The sequence below is a fragment of the Hirundo rustica genome, chromosome 3 (assembly GCF_015227805.2).
Source record: "Hirundo rustica isolate bHirRus1 chromosome 3, bHirRus1.pri.v3, whole genome shotgun sequence".
Classification (NCBI taxonomy): domain Eukaryota; kingdom Metazoa; phylum Chordata; class Aves; order Passeriformes; family Hirundinidae; genus Hirundo; species Hirundo rustica.
This window is the reverse complement of record NC_053452.1, coordinates 79,702,293-79,726,719: the sequence shown is the minus strand read 5'-3', so window position 1 is coordinate 79,726,719 and position 24,427 is coordinate 79,702,293. Positions and strand designations below refer to the sequence as shown.

Below are 24,427 nucleotides of genomic sequence, written 5' to 3'. Positions count from 1 at the left end.
CCCAAATGTGTGGTTTTCAAGCATTTTTTCTCAGGCTGTACGAGGTTTAACCAAATCAAAGTTCATAGAAAACTAAAAACCTTTAATATGCATTCATGAATTAAACACCTAAATACCTTTCAAGTTAAGTAAAATAATTTAAATACTCCCTAATTATAGCTTTTATATGGCAGCTATACTTCTCCACATAGCTTTCCTCAATTTTGTTCACAAAATACTTTTAATGACAAAGCAACAAGATTTACACGTTTAAGTGAACTCCTTGCTCCGAGTGCAGTATATTGATGCCTTGAAAGAAACATTAATTAATGTTCATTTTTCTGTCATAGAAAAGAGAAAAATAGCTGCAGTCGGAAAATGTGTCAATAAACAAAAACCTGCAAGATATTTGATGGCTCAGTCACAAAAAGGCAGTAAAACCCTTCACTAAGCTTCAGCAGCATGCCCTGACCTTTCAAGATCTGAAATAAAACAGCAGCTTTACATTGCTCTTTCTATATTTGGTGCATTGCACCAGATCAGTACGAGCATTCCAAATGCGCATTTGTCAGATTAGTAACGTCTTGTAATGGAATTTATTAAATTTTGAGCATTGGATAGAGGAAACCACACTATGGATATCACTAGAACAAAACAAGCAACTGTCAGCTAATAAATTCTAAAGCTTGTTTCAACCGGAGGTGTCACTTTCACAGCAATGAGACACAAAACTTGTAGATTTGCATTGCTACAAGTGTGATACAGCACTGAAAGTTATTTACATGAGATCATCCCTCATTTTGCCACCCCATTCACACAAGAAAATAATTTTCAAAACTCACTCCTTTCATGGCCTAGAGGGAATAAGCTCACAGAGCCTTGGCTTCCAAAGCAGAATTCATCAAAAACTGAAAGCAATGAGCAAAGGAAGCTGGGAAGACATGGAACTCAGACCATCAACGGCAGCAGTACAGCCGAGCAGAAGAACCAGCTACCTGGTATCTCCTGTACTAAAGGCAGCTCGAAGGAAAAAAACACTGCTCAACTGGAAGGGAGGTCAAAAAATTAAATGGCAGAATGACATTCTGATGAGGCATACAAAGGTAAAAGAGCAAGTAGCATGTGAACAGGCATCTCAGTTAGAAGAAAAACAGAGTGCCAATTTTACACCAACATGAATTTAATCAGTTCTTTCCAAAATCATATTGGCTTTCACCAAAATCTTTGACATTTCATGCTCCCAAAGTGGCATTAAGTTTGTCCCTTGTTTCTTTGCTAGCATTAGAACTCACTAGAACTCTAGCAAAAGTCTTCAGTTATTCATGGCAACAGCTTTAAGAATTATGCACTGCTCCCATACCACATGTACTTCACAACCCCTTTCTTTCAGGACTCTGCTTCAGTCTACATAAGAACAGGGAGCACAGCCACCACCACTGTGAGGGGAAGCGCATCTTATACAAAGCCTGTGGCAGACGCCATGGGTGAAATGTCTCCTAATCTCTGTTCACTCATCCATACTCGTCAAAAACAAAGCTTAGCTGGCTGTTACCTTCACTGTTGTCTTCCTTTCAAACATGAAGGTGTTATCAGTAAAGAGCCATTCAAATGAATGGAAAATTATGAGTATGGAAAAATCCAAGGGGCAAGAGTGGTTCACTGCTTATTCATTTTTCACAGAATATAGATGTATGATCTACAGATTTTTAGGTGCCACAGACAAAATGTTGGAAAATCAATCAGGCTTTCCTTCCTTCTTTTTTCCTTCCTTTCTTTCTCTCCCTATGTATAGCATACTTGAGTACTCATCTATACCGTGACTGACCTTGTCCTGATTTGTACATGTAATTAAAACACAGACAACACATCTCAAGCCCTGTAACAAACTGACTGAAGAACTGATTGAAGAATTCTTTCCTGGGAAATGTGTATATATGTATTTTTATAACTTCAAAGACCCCCACAGTTCTCTAGGTAGAATTCAGCAAGATCTAGTGCCCTCTTCCTTACAGTACCTTTTCCACTCAGCCACATTTTATTAGTAGGTCTGAAAGAGCAAATTAACTAATTAATATTTCATACATTTGAGCTTCCAATAAGCAGTTAGGTTATTTAGAAAGCTTTTTTTACAATGACTCCTTCAAAAAATGGTTTTATACAGTGATTTAAATTTATTTCCATCCCTGAACAGTTAAATTAAAAGCTGAGGCAACTTCATATGCACCATAAACCAGCTGAATCGCTTTCCTTTCCTTAAAATACTCCTTTCACTTTTCTCATCTACTTGGAACTAATTATTTCCTGCAGTTCTGCCAATCATATATTTCTGGTTTAAAGCTTGTTAAGTAGAAGGGTATATTGCAACTAGGTTCCATCAAATAAAGGTCAAAGCTAGGTTGACATAAGATTATGTGAGAAAGGAAAACACAGACAATGCTGCCAAGCTACTTCATCAGACTAGTAAACTAAGAAGTCAAAGAGTATTTCATTCTCACAAAAGCACATGACATTAGCAATGAGAAAATTAGCACATAATTGAATTTAACTCAAGGACATACCGAATAAAAGAAATACTGGAGGAGAGTGGCTCTTTCTTTGTTATTAGACATTTCCCATAATTACAAAAAATGTTGCTACTACACAATGCACTTATCCCAGACTTATCCAAAATCTTGAAGTGATAAAATTCTTTGCTTTTAGTAAATAAGTAGGAGGGTAACACAGGCTGCAATAAGTAACTGAGAAACCTTGACAAAACCAGGAAGAGATTATTTAGTGCATAAAGCACACATTTAAAAGTTGTCAAAAACCAAGACATTGATGCATGTATAATCTAAACCCAGGTATTAAGTAATAACATGTTTTTAGGCAATACAGATGTTTTATTAGCTTAAACATTCAGGTAATTAAGATCTTATTCCAGTATGTAGGTTTTTATTTGTCTGAGAAGGATGAGGGTCACTACTGCTTGACAGCATAGTTACTGAGGTACATAAAATGATAATTCCTGTTCTACACATTTTTTCACCTAAAATAAGTGTGTTAGCAAAGAGTAAAACAAAATTAACAAGTAGCATGTATCTCCTACCTATGCTAGAAAGTTACACTTCCCTCTCACTGTAAATAAAATATATCCTAAAGCAAAATATAATTTAGACCAGCCTTAAGAGAAGAGTCAACTGTTGAATCAACACCCCATCCTCAAGCAGCTGAGTTTTCTTCACCTGTTGAAACTAAGGTCACAGCATGGAGTGGGCTTGAAAAATATGGTTTTGATGTTAAAACATCCTCCACATAACTTCAAAACCTAAGATTAAATTTCCACTGAACTTTGAAACCCACCCAGGACTCAAAATTTCTAAATTTAACTTGGGTTATTTCAAATTAACTTCTCAACAGAAATCATACATAACAAGTCACATAAGAATCACAAAAAGAAATGGGTTTAAAAACGCTGAAAAACAGGGTCTGCAGCTCATTTAATATTCATTGTCTTGAGCAGATGGGGGAAGGCAATTTATTTGCTGAATGGAGATTAGGAAAAATAAAAAAAGGGAAAAATAAGAAAAATAAAAGAATGCTACCACCAAAAAAAACCCCCACCCACCCAACAAAACCAGTCCCTCTAACAATGCTCCAAATGGATGCCAGAAGACAGAATTTGGACAAGGTTCAGGCTGTGCTCCTGCCCTCCACCCAGTTCACAGAGACCTCAGTGTTGAAGTCACAACCTCATGCTACTTCAGGTAGTAACTCAAATCCTAGGTCATACAGCAAGATGGCAGGAGTCTCTGATAATAATAATGTGATTTCTGTTGCACATCCTGCCTCTCTCCACAAGGAGAAAGGTATCCCTGAGGATCTACCATCACCCTCCATGTTTAAGTTTCCCTTCCCCTGTGTTTCTAAGGTTACCTTGGGGCCACAGCTCAGCAAATTCCATAAGCCTTACATGGAAAGTCCTTTACCTAGGTGCATGCAGTAAACACACCATGCTATACAGGCACTAAACTCCACAAAAGTACTTCATCTTTGATTTTGGTATTTACATGCTTTTTTTCCACAATGCAGCTATAGCAAAAAGAAAAATAATGCCAGGGCCTCTGCACACAGCTGATAACTGGCATGGTCCAGGATAAACTGAGAATATTTATTCTTTTCCTCCACGAGATATGGCTGAACTCTACCCACCAGCAAAGCATGCTCCATTTTCTTCTCCATAGTACCTGAGACATGAATAATTCAGCATACACACAGAGATATATGTTCCATGCACGTCTGCACTTACTGAGCCAAAGTGAAACATATGTCACAACTGTCTTCACTTTAATGATTTTGAGAGAAGAATAAAAAATAAGCTCAGTCTGATATCCTACCCTGTGTTTAATGTTATTATTGACAATTCAAGGCACCCACAGCTGACATCTGCATTCCCAATGAAAGCCCATTATTAGTTCTTCCAACTTCTGAAGACCATGCAGTCTAATATTTTGCATTTTATATTAATGATCTGGCACATATTTCTCCTGACCGTGGTTTTATAGATGATGCTTTTTTTGTACATATAGCTTTATATAAAAACAATCTAAAGGTGCTGTTTGAATTTCCAAATAAAATTATTACTACATTTAATACCTAAAAGGCTTTTTTCATTTCCTATTAAGTTCTTTTTCAAGCAGGATTAGAAGTATTAGAGAAATGAAAAATTTTATAGAATTATGACCCTTAAGTTTTGGGGGTTTTTCCTAAAAGGCAAAAGGCATGACAATCAATAGAATCTAAAAATTAATTTAAAAATTTTGGCAGTTATCTAACTTTAAAACTTTGGGGCTTTTTTAACTTTTATCACTCAAATATTCAAAGCATGTATGACAGGGGCAAGGAATTCAGCAGTTTCAAAAGGTTTCTAAAGTTTATCAACATCAACGAGGTACAGCATCTGAAATACCATTTCAATTGTAACAATACAACCAGTGTGCTGCAGGAATACGATTACAATTTATATGTTGTTGCTTTGTACAATGAAATACCACTCTGATTTACCAGAGAAAAAAAATGGTTTGAAGAATCAGACCTATCAAAAATATTGCTTGAGACATATATTAAATTACTGGTATTTCCTTAAAAAATAATCGCTGAAAATAAATTTTAAAATGTACAAAGGAAAGAAGTTAGTAGCCAATGGATAACACCAAGGTCTAATAGAACATACAAATATAGCCCCATTGTGTTTTTTCATTAGTAAACATAACTTGAACAAAACAGTAGGACTGTCAAAACTATGACTACACAGACATGACCAAAACAGAAAAAGTAGACTGTACTACTAATGTTGCTCTCTCCCTTACTCTTCTTGGATTGCTCAAAATTTTAAACAAATTCACAATAAAACCATAAAACTCTACTTGCAACTGGATGATAAATTTGCCTCACCAATATAAAGGTAATGTATACAAAGCAGAATATTTACAATCAGTTGGAGTAACTGAATTATGATTCTCATCACCAACACTGGGCAACAAAAAGCAGAATTATGGAAACACGCATCTAGCACAAATGAACACCTAAGCCCTCTCTTTTGAAAACAAAGATCCAGTTAGCAACTACTAAGCTTTCAGTGCCTATTTTCAGGGAACAGACAACTCAAATTCATTGACTGCATGCACAGTGACTTCATTTAGAAATCCTTCTGAGCCCTCAAAACCAGAACTCAATAAGGGGATTTTACTGCAATGTGAATGATTAAAACAAAAAATTCCGTCTAGACTGGTTGCCTCCCCTCAGGTAATCTGAGTAGATGAACTTCCCACTTCAATTACAGAAGGAAAAGTCATAGTTCTAAAAAACCCTAATCATAAAATAGATCTGCCATTATCACCATGGGATATTTACACACAAAAAGATTGCATTTGGGAATATAAGTTTTAATAATTTATTTTACACTGAATTTAGGCTATCTTCAAAGCCAAACACAGGATTTTACTGCTTCAGTTTTTTCTAATTAGTTTTGACGGTGCTTGTGTTGCATGTAGTATGGAGGTATTCTTACCTTAACTGGACCACACAGTATCTGTTGCAGTCAATATTTTCTCTTTCTACTTCTACTCTCCTCACTTTCTCTTCCTTTCTATCGGCTATTCACAATGACTTTTCATAGGAATAGCTATTGCTGGGTTTTATGATAGAGAATTATCACTCCAGTGAACTAAAGAACCATGGGAAAATTCCTTCATCTTAAAAATATTAGTCAAGCCATTTCATACTTGAAAAGATTGTGGCACTGGTGTTTTTAGAATATAAATCACTTCATGGTATTTAAAATAAGACTGTCTAGTATAGTTAGTATGAAGTCTTGTAAAAACTAGGTATGAGGGGGGGAAAAAAAGTTGTAACGATCAGCGGTTATTCACAACAACTATCTTAAAAAGGAACCACCTACGTTGCCTAAACCATGAAAGAACTAAAAATTAAGTATCAGCTTGTAACACCTGAAGACTTGTAAATATCTATCATTTCAGTACACAATCTGTCTCTGGATATCTAGTTCATTGTGTACATGGTTAGCTTATGAGTAAGAAACACTGAAAATATAATACTCGTTTCAAGAGAAAGTGGTATTCGTCTTCATATTTATTTTAAATAAGAATAATAGTCTAAAAATAATGAAAATACAGCTTTCACATTCTCTCTTAGACCATAAGAGTCAGTCAGGCTATTCAAACATGTTAGAATCATAGATTGGTCTGGGTTTGATGGGACCTTAGAGATCATCCAGTTATAACACTCTGCCATGGAGAGACAAACTTTTCACTAGACCAGGTTGCTCAAATCCCCATCCAACCTGGCCTTGAACACTTCTACAAATGGGGCATCCACAACTTCTCTGGGCAATCTGCTCCAGTGCCTCCCGAAGCTTACAGTGGAAAATTTCTTCTTACTGTCTCATCTAAACCTGCCCACTTCCAGTTGAAAGCCATTCCCCATTGTTCTATCACTACAGGCCCTTGTGAAAAGTCCCTCTCCAGATCTCTTCTAGGCTCCATTCAGGTACTGGAAGGCTGCAATAACATCTCCCCTATGTCTTCTCTTTTTGAAACTGGATAATCCCAATTCTCTCCAAATTAGGCATGGGGAAAAAAAAAAAAAAAATACTAGTGAGGTCTTGCTTTCAACCTTCATAAAACCAGTCCTGAAATATACAGTTCTTATATTTGCTACTTCCTTCTGATTAACTTTGACTATTTCTTTTTCTTTAGTTCTTTTCCCCTAGAAACAGGAAAAATATGGGAAGAGACAGAAAGCTGAAAAAATGAAATATTGTTGCTAGATTAATTATAGAAAAGGAGTAATTAAAACTAAGTTAGGGAAATAAGACATTACAACATTGGAACACTCTCATTGCTTCCATATGACATTTCCCCAATATTCTATTTTGCCTATATATATATTTAATATATTGGATAAAAAAATCCCCATTTAAGACTTCACTGCCAGTACTTGGAAAACTAGACATGATAATGCAACTGGAAAACCTGCCCCCCCTGTAAAATTTTTCACACCTTCACTTCAGCTGTGATTACTGCCACATTTTTGAGATCTAAGTATTTGCTTGATATAGAAACTGGGTTTAAGTCCACTTGGCAGTTCCTATGAGAATAACTGTCATAAACTGTGAGCTGAAATAGACAGTTTTTCTACTTAATCATAAGTTTCTGTAATGTAAGAAGATAAAAACACACTGCAGATAGAAAGTGAGGGTTTTTAAAGGTTCGAATGATGAGAAGCAGAAAATCGTTTAACAAAGATACTGAGAAAAGCTCTTTAAGGAAACCTCCTAAGAACAAAAAACCCCTTGATTTTGGACTTTATTCTCCAAACTGTATTTAAGGTTTAAAATATCTCAGTTATTTTCATTTACAACCCAACTTAAACTTTCAGGCGTGACTTTATTTTTTTATAGCAAGTTTCATGGTTTGCTGAAAAAGTATCACATCAGGGTAAGCAAGTTAAGAGTACAGACACAAATACCTGCAAAATATAAAGGATTTAGTATCATGGTTACTTCTAAAGCCACTCTTGGAGAACTACTTGTCCTGTATCTCTCTCCCAGAAGCAACACTTTGTGTCTCTTCCTCTGGCAATTAGTGATAATCTGCCATTCAAAAAGTTTCTGGTGAGACATGCTTCACATTGAGGTAGAAGAACACTTATATTTTGAGAAAAAAACCAGGACATAACAGAATTTAATTAACTCTCTTTTGCTTTTATATAATACTCTCTTAAGCCTTCTTTATTTTGGAAAATATGGAAAACAAAACCACTTTCAGTGTGATCTACAGTGCCCCCTGGGTTGGGAAAAGGAGGATCAAAGTAATAGATGTAAGGGGAAGAAATCAATCAATGGGGTTTTTTCACACAATCTAACCAAAAGTCAAGCTTCAAGCTAATTACAACACTAGAGAATGCTCCCCAACAACAAGCAGCTTGTTAGATAAAAAAAGAAGAGCATGAAAACAGCAGAGACATCCTGGTCAGCAAGTACTAATTATCACTCTCCAACAATAACTTACTTTTTGCACGCATCATAGCAAAGGAGATCTTTTTTAAAAAGGGATGCAAAAATGAACAGAAATGCTACTTTTCAGTTGCTGTGCACTTTACTGAAACACAAGGAGTAACAGTGAACAAAGCACAAAGTAGCTGTCTGGAAGTTTACCAAAGAAATAAGATTTTCAAAGTGTGTCATTCAGACACACAAGTCAGGTTTTTAATGATAGATAAAAGATGATCAACAGGGAAGGGGGAAAAGCAAGAAAGACTTTAAAATTACAACTAGCTATGATATGTCAATCCTGCTTCACAGACCCAAAAGCTTATTTAACATCACTCCCTTACTGTGTTGATTCTCCATCCTATAAGCTACCATTTGTTGTTCTTCCTATACTGTAATGCTGCCCTTTTGGAATTTCAGAATACTCAAAACCATTACCTGGAGAGGCTGCCCTTGCTCTCAATAAACAGTATCATAAAAACTGGAGGTTGAAGACCAGGCAGACTTAATGCACCTCGCCCAGACCGACAGCAGAAAGCAAATCAAGACAAAGAATGGACAATCCATATTGCATTTACCTGACAGCCCTGAGCCATGAAAGAATGGCTCATGAAGGTGATGTATATTGATATATATTGAGAGACTGAGAACATAACATGCAACAGGAGCGCCAGTACAAGCGTTTGGGTGTTTGTCAGGTAAGTCTTCACAAGACATAATCTAAAGGGTGCAGGAGCAAACATACCCATAGCATCCTTACTTTTCAGGGTACTACTGGTAACAAAAGCATTTTAACTCTGTATTTTCAGGTGATACCATTTGAAAAAGAATCTCAGAATTAAAATTAAGGGCAGAAGGGTGACTGGCAGCCAGGTGCATTTGTAAACAGAAGAGAAGCAGTTAAGTACTTGCATCTCCGAATTGTGCCCTCAGAACTTTCACAGTACAACTTTAAGATAAGGTTAATAGGCTAATAAGTGAGAGACAGCATGGACTGTGAGCCTTACATTGCTTTAAAATGAGGGTTTAACAGAAAAGTCAGACATGGTAATATTTTACAGGGATTTAAAACAAACATTTTTCATGCATTAATTCAACAAGCACATTGGCTGTGGGCAGGATTTACAACCAGCATATCTGTTTACCATGACAAATTTTATCAATAGCAACAGCATTGCTACACATAATGACAAACAAAGAAAACTTGATCTTGACTTAATTCAATGCACAAAGTATTAGGAAATTTAATCAAAATTCCATCTCCTTTCTAAGCAATTAAATAATTATTCTTTTTCAAGCATTCAGTCTATCCTTACCATTGCAATCTGGACTCACAAAAACTTGGCTAGAGTTAAAAATTTAAAGGCCAGGGTTAGAAAGGAATATGAAAGTTGCACTCATTTTCAGCATCTTCTCTAAGAATGCATTAATTAGATCCTACATCATGGCAGTGTTACTTTTTGTTACTTAACTAGGGAGAAAAATAGTTGCTTAAATTTAGTGTCCATACATTTCCAAGTAGCTACTGAATATTATCTAAGAAAAAGCTTCTCAAAACATGGTTTTTCAGTAAGAGCTGTCTCCAAGATGACTGGAGAATGAAGACACATTCTTTTGTGGACTGTTTCAGATGGAAAGGGGTTTGGATTTGCCTGCATTTGCTTCTATGGCTATTAATGATTCTGCAGTCAGCTTCCTCTGTTACATTAGAATTATCCACCAAATTATCCACCAAATTTGAAGTTGTAGCTATACATCTGCAGTTACTATAATGATGAACTCAACTACACACAGATACAAATCAAGAAGCTGAAAAGCAACATGTACTGCAGGGATTTAGCTCTGTACTCATTAAGACTAAACACCATAAGGAATGTTGCGTCCTTTTATGTTCAGAGGAATATGAAAAATCCAGATTACTTGTGTGTGGCGCTCACAAAGGTGAGCTTATTTCACTAGGATACAGCTTTCTTTCTAGGAATTTGATTTTAGCAGGTGAGATGAAAGCAATGAGACAGCAATGTCATATTTTGAGTTGCTATTAATAACAATCAACACCTCGCCTCAGACTAAAGAAAATTACGATAAAAAATCTTTTTAAATCTGAAGAATCGTTTGTTTTTCTTGACACAAACATCTCTTGCAACAAAATGGGATGTGTTACAAGCTTTTAGAAACTAGATGTCACAGAAACAGTAACTAAAAGAAATAGTCAAAGGATTCCATCAGCATCCTTGAAGACAGACTTTTGCAGCAGCTGAACACAATAAGCATCAGAATTCAACACAAAGCTTATCATGCAATGAGACAACCAAAACAATTGACATGTTTTGCTTAAGAACTCACTTACAGGTTTCTCCCAATCACAGAAACTCAATTTTTATGTTTCCTTTCGCCTAAGACTTTTCTGTATAGATATCTAGAGCCAAATATGCACTACGTATGTCAATCAGTATATTCTCTTAGTTTCCTTTGTTTCTTCCTGGAATGCTGCTGTAGTTTATTCCTGACGCACTACAGCAAAATCAAAAAGTAAGTGACAATAAGCCTCACCGATAACAACATGGATTAAAATCTGTAACATACAAGTCCTTATCCACTCACTTCCTCTGCATTATGAATGCAATATTTCAGAAGGAATATTCTGACAAAGCCAGAAAACTCTGCATGCTTACCTAGCAAAATAGGTCAAGCATTTGACAATAAGCCTAGCTAAAAATATCTTAGCTCACAAGGCCTGACTAAAACATGAGGTTTGGCTGAGCAAAGGTATTTATCAATGGGGTTTGAACGTGCATTTCTCCAGCTGCAAAGCTGCATCTCCAAGAGCAGAGTAAGCTGAGTCATATGGAGGGTGAGACAAGGGACCTGCTGCAAATCTCGTAACCCATGATGGACAGAAAGTACAGTAACTCCATCATTCACCTTCAAGACTCAACTACTTTCCACATCAAAACAAACAATGCTAAATTCTAGAGCAACCTCTGCTTTGGGGAATTTTTGGAGGAGGGGTTTGTTTGGAAGGCAGGGAGGAATGTTCTGGCTTTGAACAGGACCAGTACTTCGTGTAATTTTTTTATTTGAAGATCTGCCAAAAAAAAAATTAAGAAAAACCTAACTAACACAACTTAAATAGGAACACACTCTTTCTTGCCATTTACAAGTTACATTACATTTACCTCTCTTGGTGATAAAATTCTGTTATCACTTCTTGCCAAACCAAACATTCTTGGGTGCCCATTTTTATAATTAAGCTTCTAAAATTAACCTAAAAACAGCTGAGCTTTTTAATCTTTATAGTAGGGCCACTGCTAATGACTTCTTAGAGCTAAGGCCCAGCTTGCACTCATACTGATAACATTATCTTAATTTGTCCTCGACTTTAAAAGTATTACATAGTAGCTAGCTCCTCTCTCTCATTCCCACTGCACTTAAGAAACAAAACCAAACACTGCTAAAAGCAGACTTCTCCTAAACATTGACAATCCTCTGGAAATCTACTGACCATTTTTCCTGTTTGCCCAGTGGGATTCGTCATGTTAAATACAGACACTTCACTACAAATGAGGGTTTCCTCCCCTTCCACCACAAAACAAAGCTTAACCAAAATAATTATGAGTTCTGAAAAGTATTATTTTGCTAGTATATGCACGTCTCAAACCAAATTACTGTACACTTCTTACATTACGTGCTTACTTCAAAGGAAGTGTAAGAGCAGTGAATGGCAGGTTAGACTCAAAAGGAGAGCAGAAACAAGGCAAGGCATGAAGGTAAATAAACAAAACCACAGGTGGAGGAGCAGGTAAGAAAATGTTAAAAAAAAAAAAAATGAGAACCCATGAGTAGTTATAGAAGACTGTATCTTTCAGAAGAGCACATGGAATTCTTGCTTAGGGAAAAGTCTTAATGGTAGGAGGGATGCAGGAAACTAACACCTACTTTTCAGAAAAGGCTGTAGAGAAAGGACATTGAGATACAGAATTAAAATGTGTTAACAAAAACCTTCTAGTCCTAATCTAACACATCTTCCCCACAAACTACTCCTTTTAAAAGTAGCCTGTCCTAAGTCACAGTATGACTATGCTTCCAAGAATACCTAAGTAATTTCTGGTGAGTGGTACCATGCCTACACTTGCAATTCCCACAAACACAGAATGATTGAGCTGAGTAGTACCTTATTCGAGACTGGAAGAGTCAACTGTAGTTTAGAAAGGCTGAAATGTCCTGTAGTTTACTAATATTGTTTTTGTTCTGTTAGGAGCACTGAAACAATAATTTTATCTTTCCAGAAGCATTATCAGACACTGGTGTTTTCTCCATGGGCTATTTTGACTAAATTTAACACATTGTTGTTGTTTAACTACAGTAGGTGCTAAGCCTTCTGCAGCCACTCACTCCCCTGGAATAATATAGGGGAAGAGAATCAAAAGGGTGTAAGTGAGGAAACCCAAGGTTTGAGATAAAGAGAGTTCCAGAGCTATAGCAAAAGCTGCACATGCAAAAAAAAGCAAAGCAAGGAAGTCATTCACCACTTCCTGTGGGTAGACAGGTGTTCAGCCATCCCCCATGAGCAGCAGGGCTCCATCACACAGAATGGTGACTTGGGAAGACAAACGCCACCACGACAAACATCCTTCTTCTCCCAGCTTTATATGCACAGTACAACATCACTGGCAAGGAATGTCCCTTGGGTCAGCTGGAGTCAGCCATCCCAGCTGCGTCCCCTTCCCTACTCCTTGTGCTTACTCACTGGTGCAGCAGGGCAGAACAGAAAAGGGCTTGAAGCCATGCAAGCGCTGCTCAGCAACAACAGAGAACATCCATCCCTGTGTTATCAGCACTACTCCATGCTGATTTGCAAATCCAAAACACAATACAGTATGAGCTACTATGAATAAAACAGCAACAAATAAGTCTGTAAATGACACCAGCAAGAGCCCCTTGGTGATATCCAAACTTTTACTGTGTTTGAAAGCTAGTTTTATAGAAAACAAGTTTCCTGTTTCCAGTTCTGTTTAACAAGACTTTCTTGTGATCACAAAGACTTTATTCTTAGGTTCTATTCTCCTTTTCTACAACTTCTGCAATATACTTCCTTATTATACATTTTCCCTACAGCCTGTGCCACCAGGAGACCCTGCTGTTGAGGATTTAGCAGAGGACCACTTGCCTGGTTTCAAACAGAAATTTGAGAAAAAGGTGATAGAGCAGCCTAACAAGTTCTGTGAAGCTCTGGTAACAAATACACCAGGCTAACTCCTCCGTCCCCTCTTGTTTTCACTGTCTAAATATTCAAACATGCTCTAGAAATGGGAAATTTTCCAACAGCATCTAGCAGACTGTTTCAAATGGCCATTTTTTCTCGAGCGAGTGGAAATAAATCAACATGTATTGTAAGGCTGCTTTCTATCTAAATTCTGATGCATTGTGTGTTATCATGATGCAAAATACTCAAATGCTTTTGGTATTTATAATTTCTATGAAGCTCTTACTTATATAAGTAAGATTAAAACTGAAGTAAGAATTAATAACTAATGATAAGCAATAAAAGTGAAAGTACTTACATTAAACTTAATAATGTCGTATATCAAGTACCGAGGGACAACCTGTCCATTAACCTTGTCGATGATCATTTCCTTAAAAGAAAAGAGAAAGCATTGGCATTTTTTTCATAAATAGAGAAGAAGAATGTCAACACATTTATACTTAGTGCATATACCTGCAAGCATGATGCAATCAAACACCAGCTACGTCTTTATTACAAAAAATATTTTACAACAGGTGAAGATTATAAAAATATTATTGTGGTCTTAATAGGGTTGAAAGCTCTCATGAAGCTTTCAATAAAACACCAGGAAGCTGTGCTGGGACTTCCTTTTCTGATTTGCAACATTTATACATTTAAATATATACATTTATATTTTCACCACAGCTTTTCAATATCTTGAGTGAATAACCCCAAAAAAGTCTGACAATTCATGTAAGATTGATTTTCAGTCTGTACAACAGTAACAGGATTCTTGAATTATACCTAGCATCTAACCATAATTTGCTTTGAAAAATAAGCAAGCAGTTCAGTTGTAAAAACAGAGATTTGTTTTTTAAGCAAACATAAAGCTTGAAGCATTTCAAACTAGACTAGAAGACATGAACGCATTGTTCTCAAAAACCACTGGGAAATCTAAGTTGCCTACTTAACATTTTGGAATCTCATCTTCTGTGAACACAACAATGAGATGGAGACTGAGATATCAACACCAAATGCAGCATCCACAGGTGTTGTGAATGACTACCCGAGTTGATCTTACACATCATTCCACATAATTATTTTTTTAAATTAAAAAGCATTAATCCAATAAGTGGAAACTATTCTTTTGTAATATTACAGTATCTTATTTCTAAAAATTTAGTCACAGGCACTGTCAAGCAACACATGTAAAAAAGGTCTACATACAAGTGAATGCAACAAAATGCCATTCCACTAGTGTCCAATATTTAGGTATGACACTGGCGAGCTCTCAAAGGAACAGCAGACACAATGCTGCAATGCCTTCTTCGACAATAAATTTTATAACTAACTACAAGAACAGATGGATACGACTCAAGAGACAGAAGGCATGATATGCAGACTTGGAAGAGGGTGCAAAGATATAACGCAAGTGGGGGAAAAAAAAAAACCACAACAGGATAAAACACCCCACCTGAAATTCCTGATAGTAATCAGGTGAAACAAATAACAAAGTAACAGTGAAACAAAAGAACGCTCTTGTTTTTCATTAACTCTCAGTTGAACTGGCAGGTGAAACAATTTTTTTGAAACACATTTAATTGAGCACACAGAGTTTAAGGACTCACTTTCTCAGTATGCATATTCAGAACCTCAGCTTTGATGCAAAGCTAGTATTTGTATGCAAAACCCTGAAAACACTTCAATGCCTGGTATTACAAGATTTTATGCCTAATTTTAAAAATGTGAATCTCTGCATATTCAGTTTAAGAAGGATTATAAAATACAACAAAGAAGACCAAGAACTGTTTTTAAACATCCTTTGAAGTGTTTTTTTTAACTTTTTCTCTCCTTCAGACATGTAAACATTTTTATTCTATTACTGATCAAACAAGACTTTTTTTCATCATCTCTTCCCTTCTTCCTCCCCTGCCTCCTGTTCTCTTTGACAACCTGACTGAAATCCCAGCTACCAGAGTAAAAAAACAATAGCACAATATGCCTTAGAAGATGAGATGACAAATTCTTGCGCTGCTCATCTCCATCATGACAACAACATTCCCTGCTCCATTAGTTACGCCAATACAACTGTCATAAGGCAAAAGCTGTAAAGTGAGTACAGGAATGGTTCGGATTAGAAATGCTCTAACACATCATTATTTTACAGTCTGATTTCAGAATCTTCCTTGAAATTATCAGAATTGAAAAATACACCAGGGAACAGACCTCAGAGACAACTTCAGAGAAGATAGGAAAATGTAGTATTTGAGAAATGACCACAATTAAACTCACTCGTTCTTACCTGAGCAATAAACTGATATTATAAGACTATATTTAAGCCAATTTTTAGGTAACTAAAAACATGAAACCAAATCCACTCACATGACATGCTAATATAACATAAAAGTATCCACAAAGCACACCTGCATCCATGCAGTTCCTTTTACAGACTCCAAGCAGATTTACAGCCAGTACTGCATGTTTTAAAGCTACCTCTGCTATTAGCACTTGTCTGGTTTGGTATTAGCTGCTGGTTTAGGTATTTACTTAACCCATGGGCCTGAGGAACAAGGTCCAGTGATCAATTAATGCGATGCAACACTGTGCTGGTGTTACTCTCCTCAATCCTGTGGTGTTGCAAAGCACAGTTGTTAAGTTTATTACACCTGCAACAGTGCTAAGAGCTTTTTGCTGGACAAGTACCAGAACAACGATGCTGGACTGAGAGCTCATGGACTTTTTTCCTTGAATCACATCTCTAGAGAGTAACTTGGACTTAAAATAATCCAAAATTCAATCACAAAGCAATTTTACCAGCCACTTGCAGAATGTACTTTTTGCTGACATAGAGTATGGAATCAGATCTAATAATGCACGTGTTTGTTGTTCCTTTTCCTCCTGCGCCTTTTCTTAATCCTTTATCCATTTATCTTTAACTCAACTCTGGTCATTGCTGTATTTCAGAAATTAAAACAGGTTTTGTGTCTTGCCTTTTTTCTTAAATCTATTTTGCATAAATCTATTTTGCACCTTTTTAAACTCAAGTTATAAGTTCTGCAGTTTCTGAGACAGCTTAAAAATAGGTAAGGTCTCTACTGATACACAAACATAAATGAATCTTTATCTCACTCTCCATTTATGAAGTACCTTGCCCCCTTCAAGTGTAAACAGTATTTTATATAAAAATAAATTAGACTAAAAAATTGTATTAAAATTGTGAAAGTTATTTCAAACCTAAGGATGCCTCTGCCTATTCTACTCAACTGTTCCAAAGCTAAGCAGAATGCCAAGAAAGCTCCTGAAAATAGCTGTTTATTTTTTTTGCATGACAGCCAAAACATTTGAACAAAACTCTATGCATTCCCGCAGATAGCACTAGGGATGCAAAACACTTGGCTTCTAAAGGAATAAGTCATACTAGTCACCTGTAGGTGAAATTTAAATTAGCTTTAATGAGCTTTGCAGAAAACTTTCTTCCATGACAGGAGAACAATTGCAACTGAAAAGCTGGAGATGAGCAGAGTGTCATCACCCTAGATGTAACTGATCATGTAAGAACTGTTTGCAAGTAATTTCAGCCTGAAGTGAACCACAAATCCATCTGAAATTCTCAAAGACAACCACATGAAAGCCTTATACCAGAGGCCTTAAAGCAAGTTAATAGATCCCTGAATGCATGGAAATTGCCTTTATGAAAGTTTCATGTACACTGTCATTCTAAATAACGTTAAGGGGATATTAATCTTTTGTATTCTTAAACCCAGTAGTTGCTGCATGGCACTGATATTTCCGTTTTCTCTTTCCTTTTTCCTCATATTTTTAAGAATACTGTAAAGCAATACCAATTGGACTGCCTCATTCTACACTTTCATTCCCTGAAAGAGAGAAAGCTACTTCAAGGACAGCATGTAAGAACTACTTCAGCCTGTAATTAAAGAATTAACTTCAACAGCCCTTCAAGCATTAATTAGTAAAATATGTTAATAGAGAAAAATACAACTTCTTCCCACGCATTTAAAAAATAAAATAAAATAAAATAAAATAAAATAAAATAAAATAAAATAAAATAAAATAAAATAAAATAAAATAAAATAAAATAAAATAAAATAAATCATGTATATATCTAGAGAAAAGGATCATTCATGGAAATTTTCATTTGGCATCAACATTAAGCAAATATTCAATTACAAAGTTAAGCTCTTCTGATGCTTCAAATAATAGGCAAGTCTTATCCTCAAACCTGTTAAAGGAATTTCAATGGAAAAAAAATATTCCAGCAACAGCTTTTTATTTAACTGACCATACCAAAACAAATTTAGAAATCTGTACTGTGAAAAGTATTTATCCATTGAAAGGTTTTCGTTTTATCTCAGGGTATTTCATTCAATCAGTACGTGTTCATTTCATGTCATTTTACTTCTCACTTTATCAAAAAAAAAAAAAAAAAAAAAAAAAAAAAGTGTGGGAGGGAAAAAACAAGTAAAATCACACTAAGACGATTTTATGCCAATAAAGTGAAACACCAAAATGCACTATTAACAGTCAAACTTTTACAGAACAACGAATTAAGCAAAGTTCATACTCTGGGTACCTGAGAGAACCTCAGTTATTCTTAAGAGACTTAAACTATAAATCTGGGGAACACAGCACACCAGATCAGAGACCTCCTTCCATGCCCCACAGCTACATCACGCACTTATCTCAATATCCCTGTCTTCCACCATGTACATATCAGCCACCTTTACTAAAACATCTGTTTTGAAATTAAGAGAATAATTAAATAAATAAATGAAAGAGCAGCCATTTCCCTCAAGAACACCTAGGACCGCACCATATGGACACTAGCAAGTCATTACTTTCTCAAGAGCCTTAGAAATAGCAGGGAAAAAAACCAGCAAGACCAGGCTTTTTATCTCGAAAGTATGGAACTGAATGTATGTCATTGAGAATAATGTTATGTATTTCATTAGGAAGCTGCCTGGCTGAAGAGGCTCCTACCAGACACGACAGCTTGTGCAACCACTTCTGAGCTGACAGCATGGCATTTCTTGCATTATGCCCTCAATTTTTCAGTGAAGCAGAGGTGGTGGAAAATATTCCATTATCTGCTTCTCTGTCCCTAAGACAATACATTGTTCCTTGCAGTAATTATCCTCGTAGATTCAATTTATACACGCTTCACATGTAAATGTGTGTTCAGTAAGACACATCGTTCCCAGAAGTGACATTTCAAGTAGAATATTGACAACAAGGGCCTGAGAAAGGAAAGAAAGTAATAAAGACAATATGGTTGGAAAGTGCATCAGGCTTCAGAGGATCAATACGGAAGATATCTCAGGTACAAAAATACGTCATCAAGCAGAAGTTACAGCAATGTAGAGCCTCCGATACAACTGAAACATAACAGGAAACTGCATTGATCTATTAGTGAAAGAGCGAGTGAAATTCTCTTGGTCATGTGAAATAGGACAGTCAAGAAAGAAACAGTTTCTTCTTGTGGCTGTGGTTCTGAAGTTTGCCACCAATAGTCCAGCCCAGCCTCCAAAACACCAATCCACATGTTTTACAGCTTGTTTTACAACTGGCTCAAAAAGTTCATTAGCAAGTTTACAATAATTTAAAGTAGCATAGCAACTTAGAAATGTTTTAGCCTTAAACAAATGTAACTAAGCCATTTCTAAATCATTCAAAACTTTGTATCAGTTGAAAATAAAGGTGACAGAAACTAAGACATCAATTCACAAAAAGTGTATCAAAACATGATGAAAATTTTATCAAATTTTAGAAGCATTTCTATGAGCTGTATAAAATTGACCATGTTTACTATTTCAAAATATAAAGCTGTGGCAAGAGATGGAGTATTGCAATAGTTTTCTTTAGATTCTCTTCAAGTTTTTCCTCATATTCAGAGAATGTCATCTCAATACCTTGACTTGTTTCAAAGACAAACAGCTCCCCCCAGAGCAGTCATCAGTTCTATTCTGTAGGTAAGTAATTTCTTACAAAAAGCAACTCCCACATTCAGCCAGTGACTGAACTTATATTCCTCCTGAAATCCTATGATTCACCGATCCAGGCATAAAAATTTGGCCATGTTTATGAACAAAAGCAAACAGCACTGAAATTGTATAACAATTATACAATATGCTCCTTACCCCATCTAGAAGAGTGTTTGTTAGATGCGTGCGAAGATCTTTACGAAATGGAAATTCCAAGTTGCATACATGAAAAATGGAATTGTCTCTATCAATCATATAAACTTCATTCTTGCCATCAATCAGCATCATGTACCTGCAAAGGCAGAGTTAAGATTACAGTGTTATATTTACAGGTATATCCTCAAAAATCTCTATTATTTTGTTTTATATTAAGTGTTAAAAAAAAATAATCATGACAGATATTATTAAAAAAAAAAAATTTTAAAAGGATTTTTTTACATTTAAAAGTTTAAACCTGTAAACTAACCAAAGGGATATCCCAGACCATATGATGCTGATCTCAGCAGTAAAAAATGGGAAAAGGAGAAGGAAGGAGGGGACATTTGGAGTTATGGTGTTTTTCTTCCCAAGTCACCGTTGTGAATGATGAAATTCAGCTTTCCTGGAAATGGCTAAACACATGGCTGCCAATGGGAAAGAAGTAAAAAATCCTTATTTTTCTTTACATTTATCTCAACCCCTGATCTTCTCACTTTCACCCTTCTGATTCTCCCCCCATCCTGTTACAGGATGCATGAGCTTAGTTGCTACAGGAGTTAAACCAGGCCACACCTCAGATATTCCTTTCCCATGGACAAACTATTCAGGGCTACAATTCTTCAAACAAGTCCATGTAACAGCCCTCTAAAAGCCCATAGGGAATTTTCACAGGTATTCTGTGTGGAAACAAAGTTTTTGCTAAGCATACCTCTCTTCATGCCATCTTCCTTCATAACTAGATGATCTGGATGGTCCCTTCCAATCCAAATCATTCTATGATCCTATGATTTCTATGATTCCATATCTTACTTCAGAGAGATGCTGAGAAACAGCATGGGCTGAGTTTGAAGACAGAAAACAATCTCACCTCAGGACAGTGAACTACTTTCATGTAGGCACATCTGTCTGGGTCTCATGGTAATACACCTGTCCAGCTTAGAATTTGAACAAGTTCTCTGCTTGAGAAAGATATTAAACTGATCCAGATATGTCTCATTTTGAAAGTAGTTTTTTTGAGGTTTTTAGGTTTTTTAGCTGAATGGCTGAAAACTCCTCTACTCTCCCAATTTAATAAACTATTGAAATAAAACTCTGAATGTGATCCAAACAACTAAATTTATCAAAATTCTAATTACTACCAAAATAAGACAGAAAAAATTGGTCAAGGATGGACTGACAAACAGAAGTGTTCTATGAGCAGCTAACAATTGAAAATGTGTAAGAAGCAAGAGACAGGCAAGGTTTTGGTGAAACTGAATTTATCAATTAATGAGGCATTTGAGCTGGTTGGTTGGTTGAGGTTTTTTGTTTGCTTGTTCCACTCGAAAAGCTTAAGTTCATGTGCTCAATATCAGGTTTAAAGTTTTCTCCAGATGACACTACAAGCATTCATGGAAAAATCTTGTGGACTGCTGAACAGTACATTTCTGAATATTTTTTTAAGGTACCATGACCATTTACATTTTAAGAAGTTAATTAAGGTATTAGCAGACAAACACACCAGAATAGAGAATACGCATCTGGGCAGCACCACAAAGGCAAAGAAAGAAGAGCAATGATTTCTCAGACACATTCACTAGAGACAGAACACAGGAACTTAACTGTCATGCATTGCACTGCTCACTGTGAACACTACTTGCTATTACAGCTGCACATTTATTACTAATTACCTCTATTGTGTGAGCACCCAAAAGCTCCAATTAGTAACCAGACCCCATTGTTTTAGATTCTGGGCAAGCACACAAGATGACATGGTCCTACATCAGATGGCTCAATCCGAATGTAAAACCAGACAAGATAAAATAACAAAGGCAGAGCAGCAATAAGAGCAGGAACAGAACTGCTCATTCACCTCTGAAAACTATACATGGCAGTAGAGAATCACGTTTGAGCTACAAACACCATCTCTCAAAACTGTCAGTGCAATCACTATAAAACAAGAAATTCTGACAAATAGAGGGTCATGGCATCCATGCAGATAATTCTCACAAGCAGACAAAATATCTAGTCATAGAAATGGTAAAATCCAAAGTTTCATTAGAAGCTACTTTTCATTCACTTCTAATTCTGAGGCAAGGCCTGTTAAGAATTCTAACTGGACATTATTATTAACACAAAAATTCAGGAAATAGGATGAAAATTTCATTAGCAGAGTGACAGTTCTTGGCATTAGACAAACAGATCTCCAAATCACCTACCAGAGTATTAATAAGTTTAATTTTTAAACTTGAAAAGATACAACCATCAAATTAAGTTTTCTCTTCAGAAATCAATTATTTTTAGCATACCCAAATAAAGGCACCTGTATCGAAGGCTCATTTGCCTCCATATATCCTGTATCATGCAATCCACGTCAGTTGGGCCCCAAACACAAGCTAAAAGAATAATTTTATTAGACTTTCATTTTCAGTTGAGTTTGGTTTGGTGGTGGTGGCGGTTTTTTTTGTTTTTATACAGTTTTGAAGCTGACATGAGCTACACCGAAAATTCTAAGTTAAAAATGGAGGTTTCTCCTTTATGTGGATGTTTAGCATTTTTCAACATTAAATTTGAAAGTACATTTCAGGAAGATATTACTTAATGCATAAAATAAGGTAAATTACTTGGTGTCTGTCAATCTACTGTCATTGAGATTAATGAACAAGAACAGAACTGCCTTTCCCAATCTCTAAATCCAACCCTGCACCCACTGGAACGTCTGGCCTCTGCCCTCTTTTCCAAATTATTAGGATTCACAAAACTAGATTTGAAAATATTCTCCCAACACAGTACCTCACTGCACATGGTGCAGTGCTTGCCAAAACACATTTACCACAAAATTGATTGCCTATATATTCAAAGAAGTCTTGCCTCCGACTTCAATTTTGTGATATGCTTTATCTATGCTTAACTTCTTTCTCTCAGCCAAAATGACAGCAACCACCTCGGCAGTAAGCTTACATATGTTAATTCTGTGCTTTATAGGAGTTTTAAAACCTTAGGTATAATATAAAAGTATAACACAGCTTCCTCAAACTTTAAGATCCTATCTTCTGAGCTTGAGCTCAACACACAAGTAATTTTCTGAAAAAAAATCTACAAATGGCAAATGGATTAGAAATATTGTTTCAAAGGAAGCTTAAAAATTCAGATTCTCTAGGAGCTTTCTTTGCCCTGCAGTATTTCTTTAGACGGGCTATATCAAAGTAGATTATTTCAACACAGTGCTGCTGTCGCTGGGTTTTTTTTCATTTTCCTTTTTAAATATGCCTGTGTCTGTATTATCACATTAAAGAATGCAAAATATAAGAAATTCCTTCACCAGCTCTAAACACAAAATACATAGCAGCTCTCCATTCCGAAGGGAGTTCATTACACAGCCTGGAATTCAGTCTTGTGAAAGTGCTGCCCTCCCACACAAATAAGCATTACCCGAATCCGAACAGCAATTAGCATCTCTAATATGCTCACTGACGCAGAGGCAACAACGAAATCCTGCTGCAGATATGATTTTCAATTTCTTAATTTCCTTTTATGATTGGCAAGATTTCAAAATCACGAGTGTGTCACCCCTCTGTAGATGGATCACTTAAGATGAGGCCAAGTCACATGAGTGCTTTACTTTGGACCCTGCCACTCCCTCCTGGCAAGAAAGACTCAATTTCTGGCCAGATGCATCACTGAGGAAACGGCTAGGAGAATGAAAATTAATGACTGCTCCTTATCCACTGACAGTAGGAGGTCATCTATCATCTACCCGAATCCAGACTGTGCTGGATTTAGAGTAAATTCAAATTAGAAGAGTTTGAAGCTGGCCTGTAGCATGTGGAGCAAAAGACCCTAAACGCCAATAAATGGGAAGGCTCAGCTCGCTTTCTTCTATTTATTGCTGCTGGCAATGGTTGCTGCTTCAAAAGATGTCTCCTCAAGGATGACAAAGTCTGGATGCACGGACACTAACAGAGGAACTTACAAGAAGACTTACAATATTATTTTCAATGTGTAAACAAAAGGAAACTATGTCTTTTTAATCAGCACTCTGACAGTTCTGTCACAAAACACCTTCTCCAAAGTTGCACACGTTGTCATTTGCAGGAGTACACAGCACACCAGCCAGCAAGAAATGCTGCTTGCTACATGCAGAAGCTGCTGTAGAGTTATGTGTTCAACAGTCCAAATTCCAAATAATTTTTTTTAAAAACACACACACAGACCTTTGGAAGTTAGTCTGCTCTGAGTATACCAACACTTTGTATTTCTTGCGCTTACTTCTAGGTTAAAGTATGCTATCAACAGTCACCACAGCATTTTAAACCAAAAAATCTCTTAGATTATGACTGACAGTCATTTCCAATTAACAGCCTCCAGCTCCAATATTTCTCATTCATGACCTTGCATTTTATACACTAAATATCTTTCTAGTTTTATTATTCTGCTCCTCAGTGAATTCAGTGGCTGATCTCTCTTATTTGTTTATCAGAACATACTTGGATT

At 36.2% G+C, this 24,427-nt stretch overlaps 1 protein-coding gene across 1 annotated transcript in view; it reads right to left on the bottom strand.

Annotated features, from left to right (window-relative positions):
* Window positions 1-24,427, bottom strand: part of RNGTT (RNA guanylyltransferase and 5'-phosphatase) — a 173,669-nt gene that overhangs the window by 108,135 nt on the left and 41,107 nt on the right. Inside the window, exons 9-10 of the mRNA XM_040059755.2 lie at window positions 19,913-20,048; window positions 14,095-14,166 (exon numbers count right to left, since the gene is read on the bottom strand). Coding sequence (XP_039915689.1) covers window positions 14,095-14,166; window positions 19,913-20,048 — 208 coding nt within the window. The remainder of the gene's footprint in view (window positions 1-14,094; window positions 14,167-19,912; window positions 20,049-24,427) is intronic.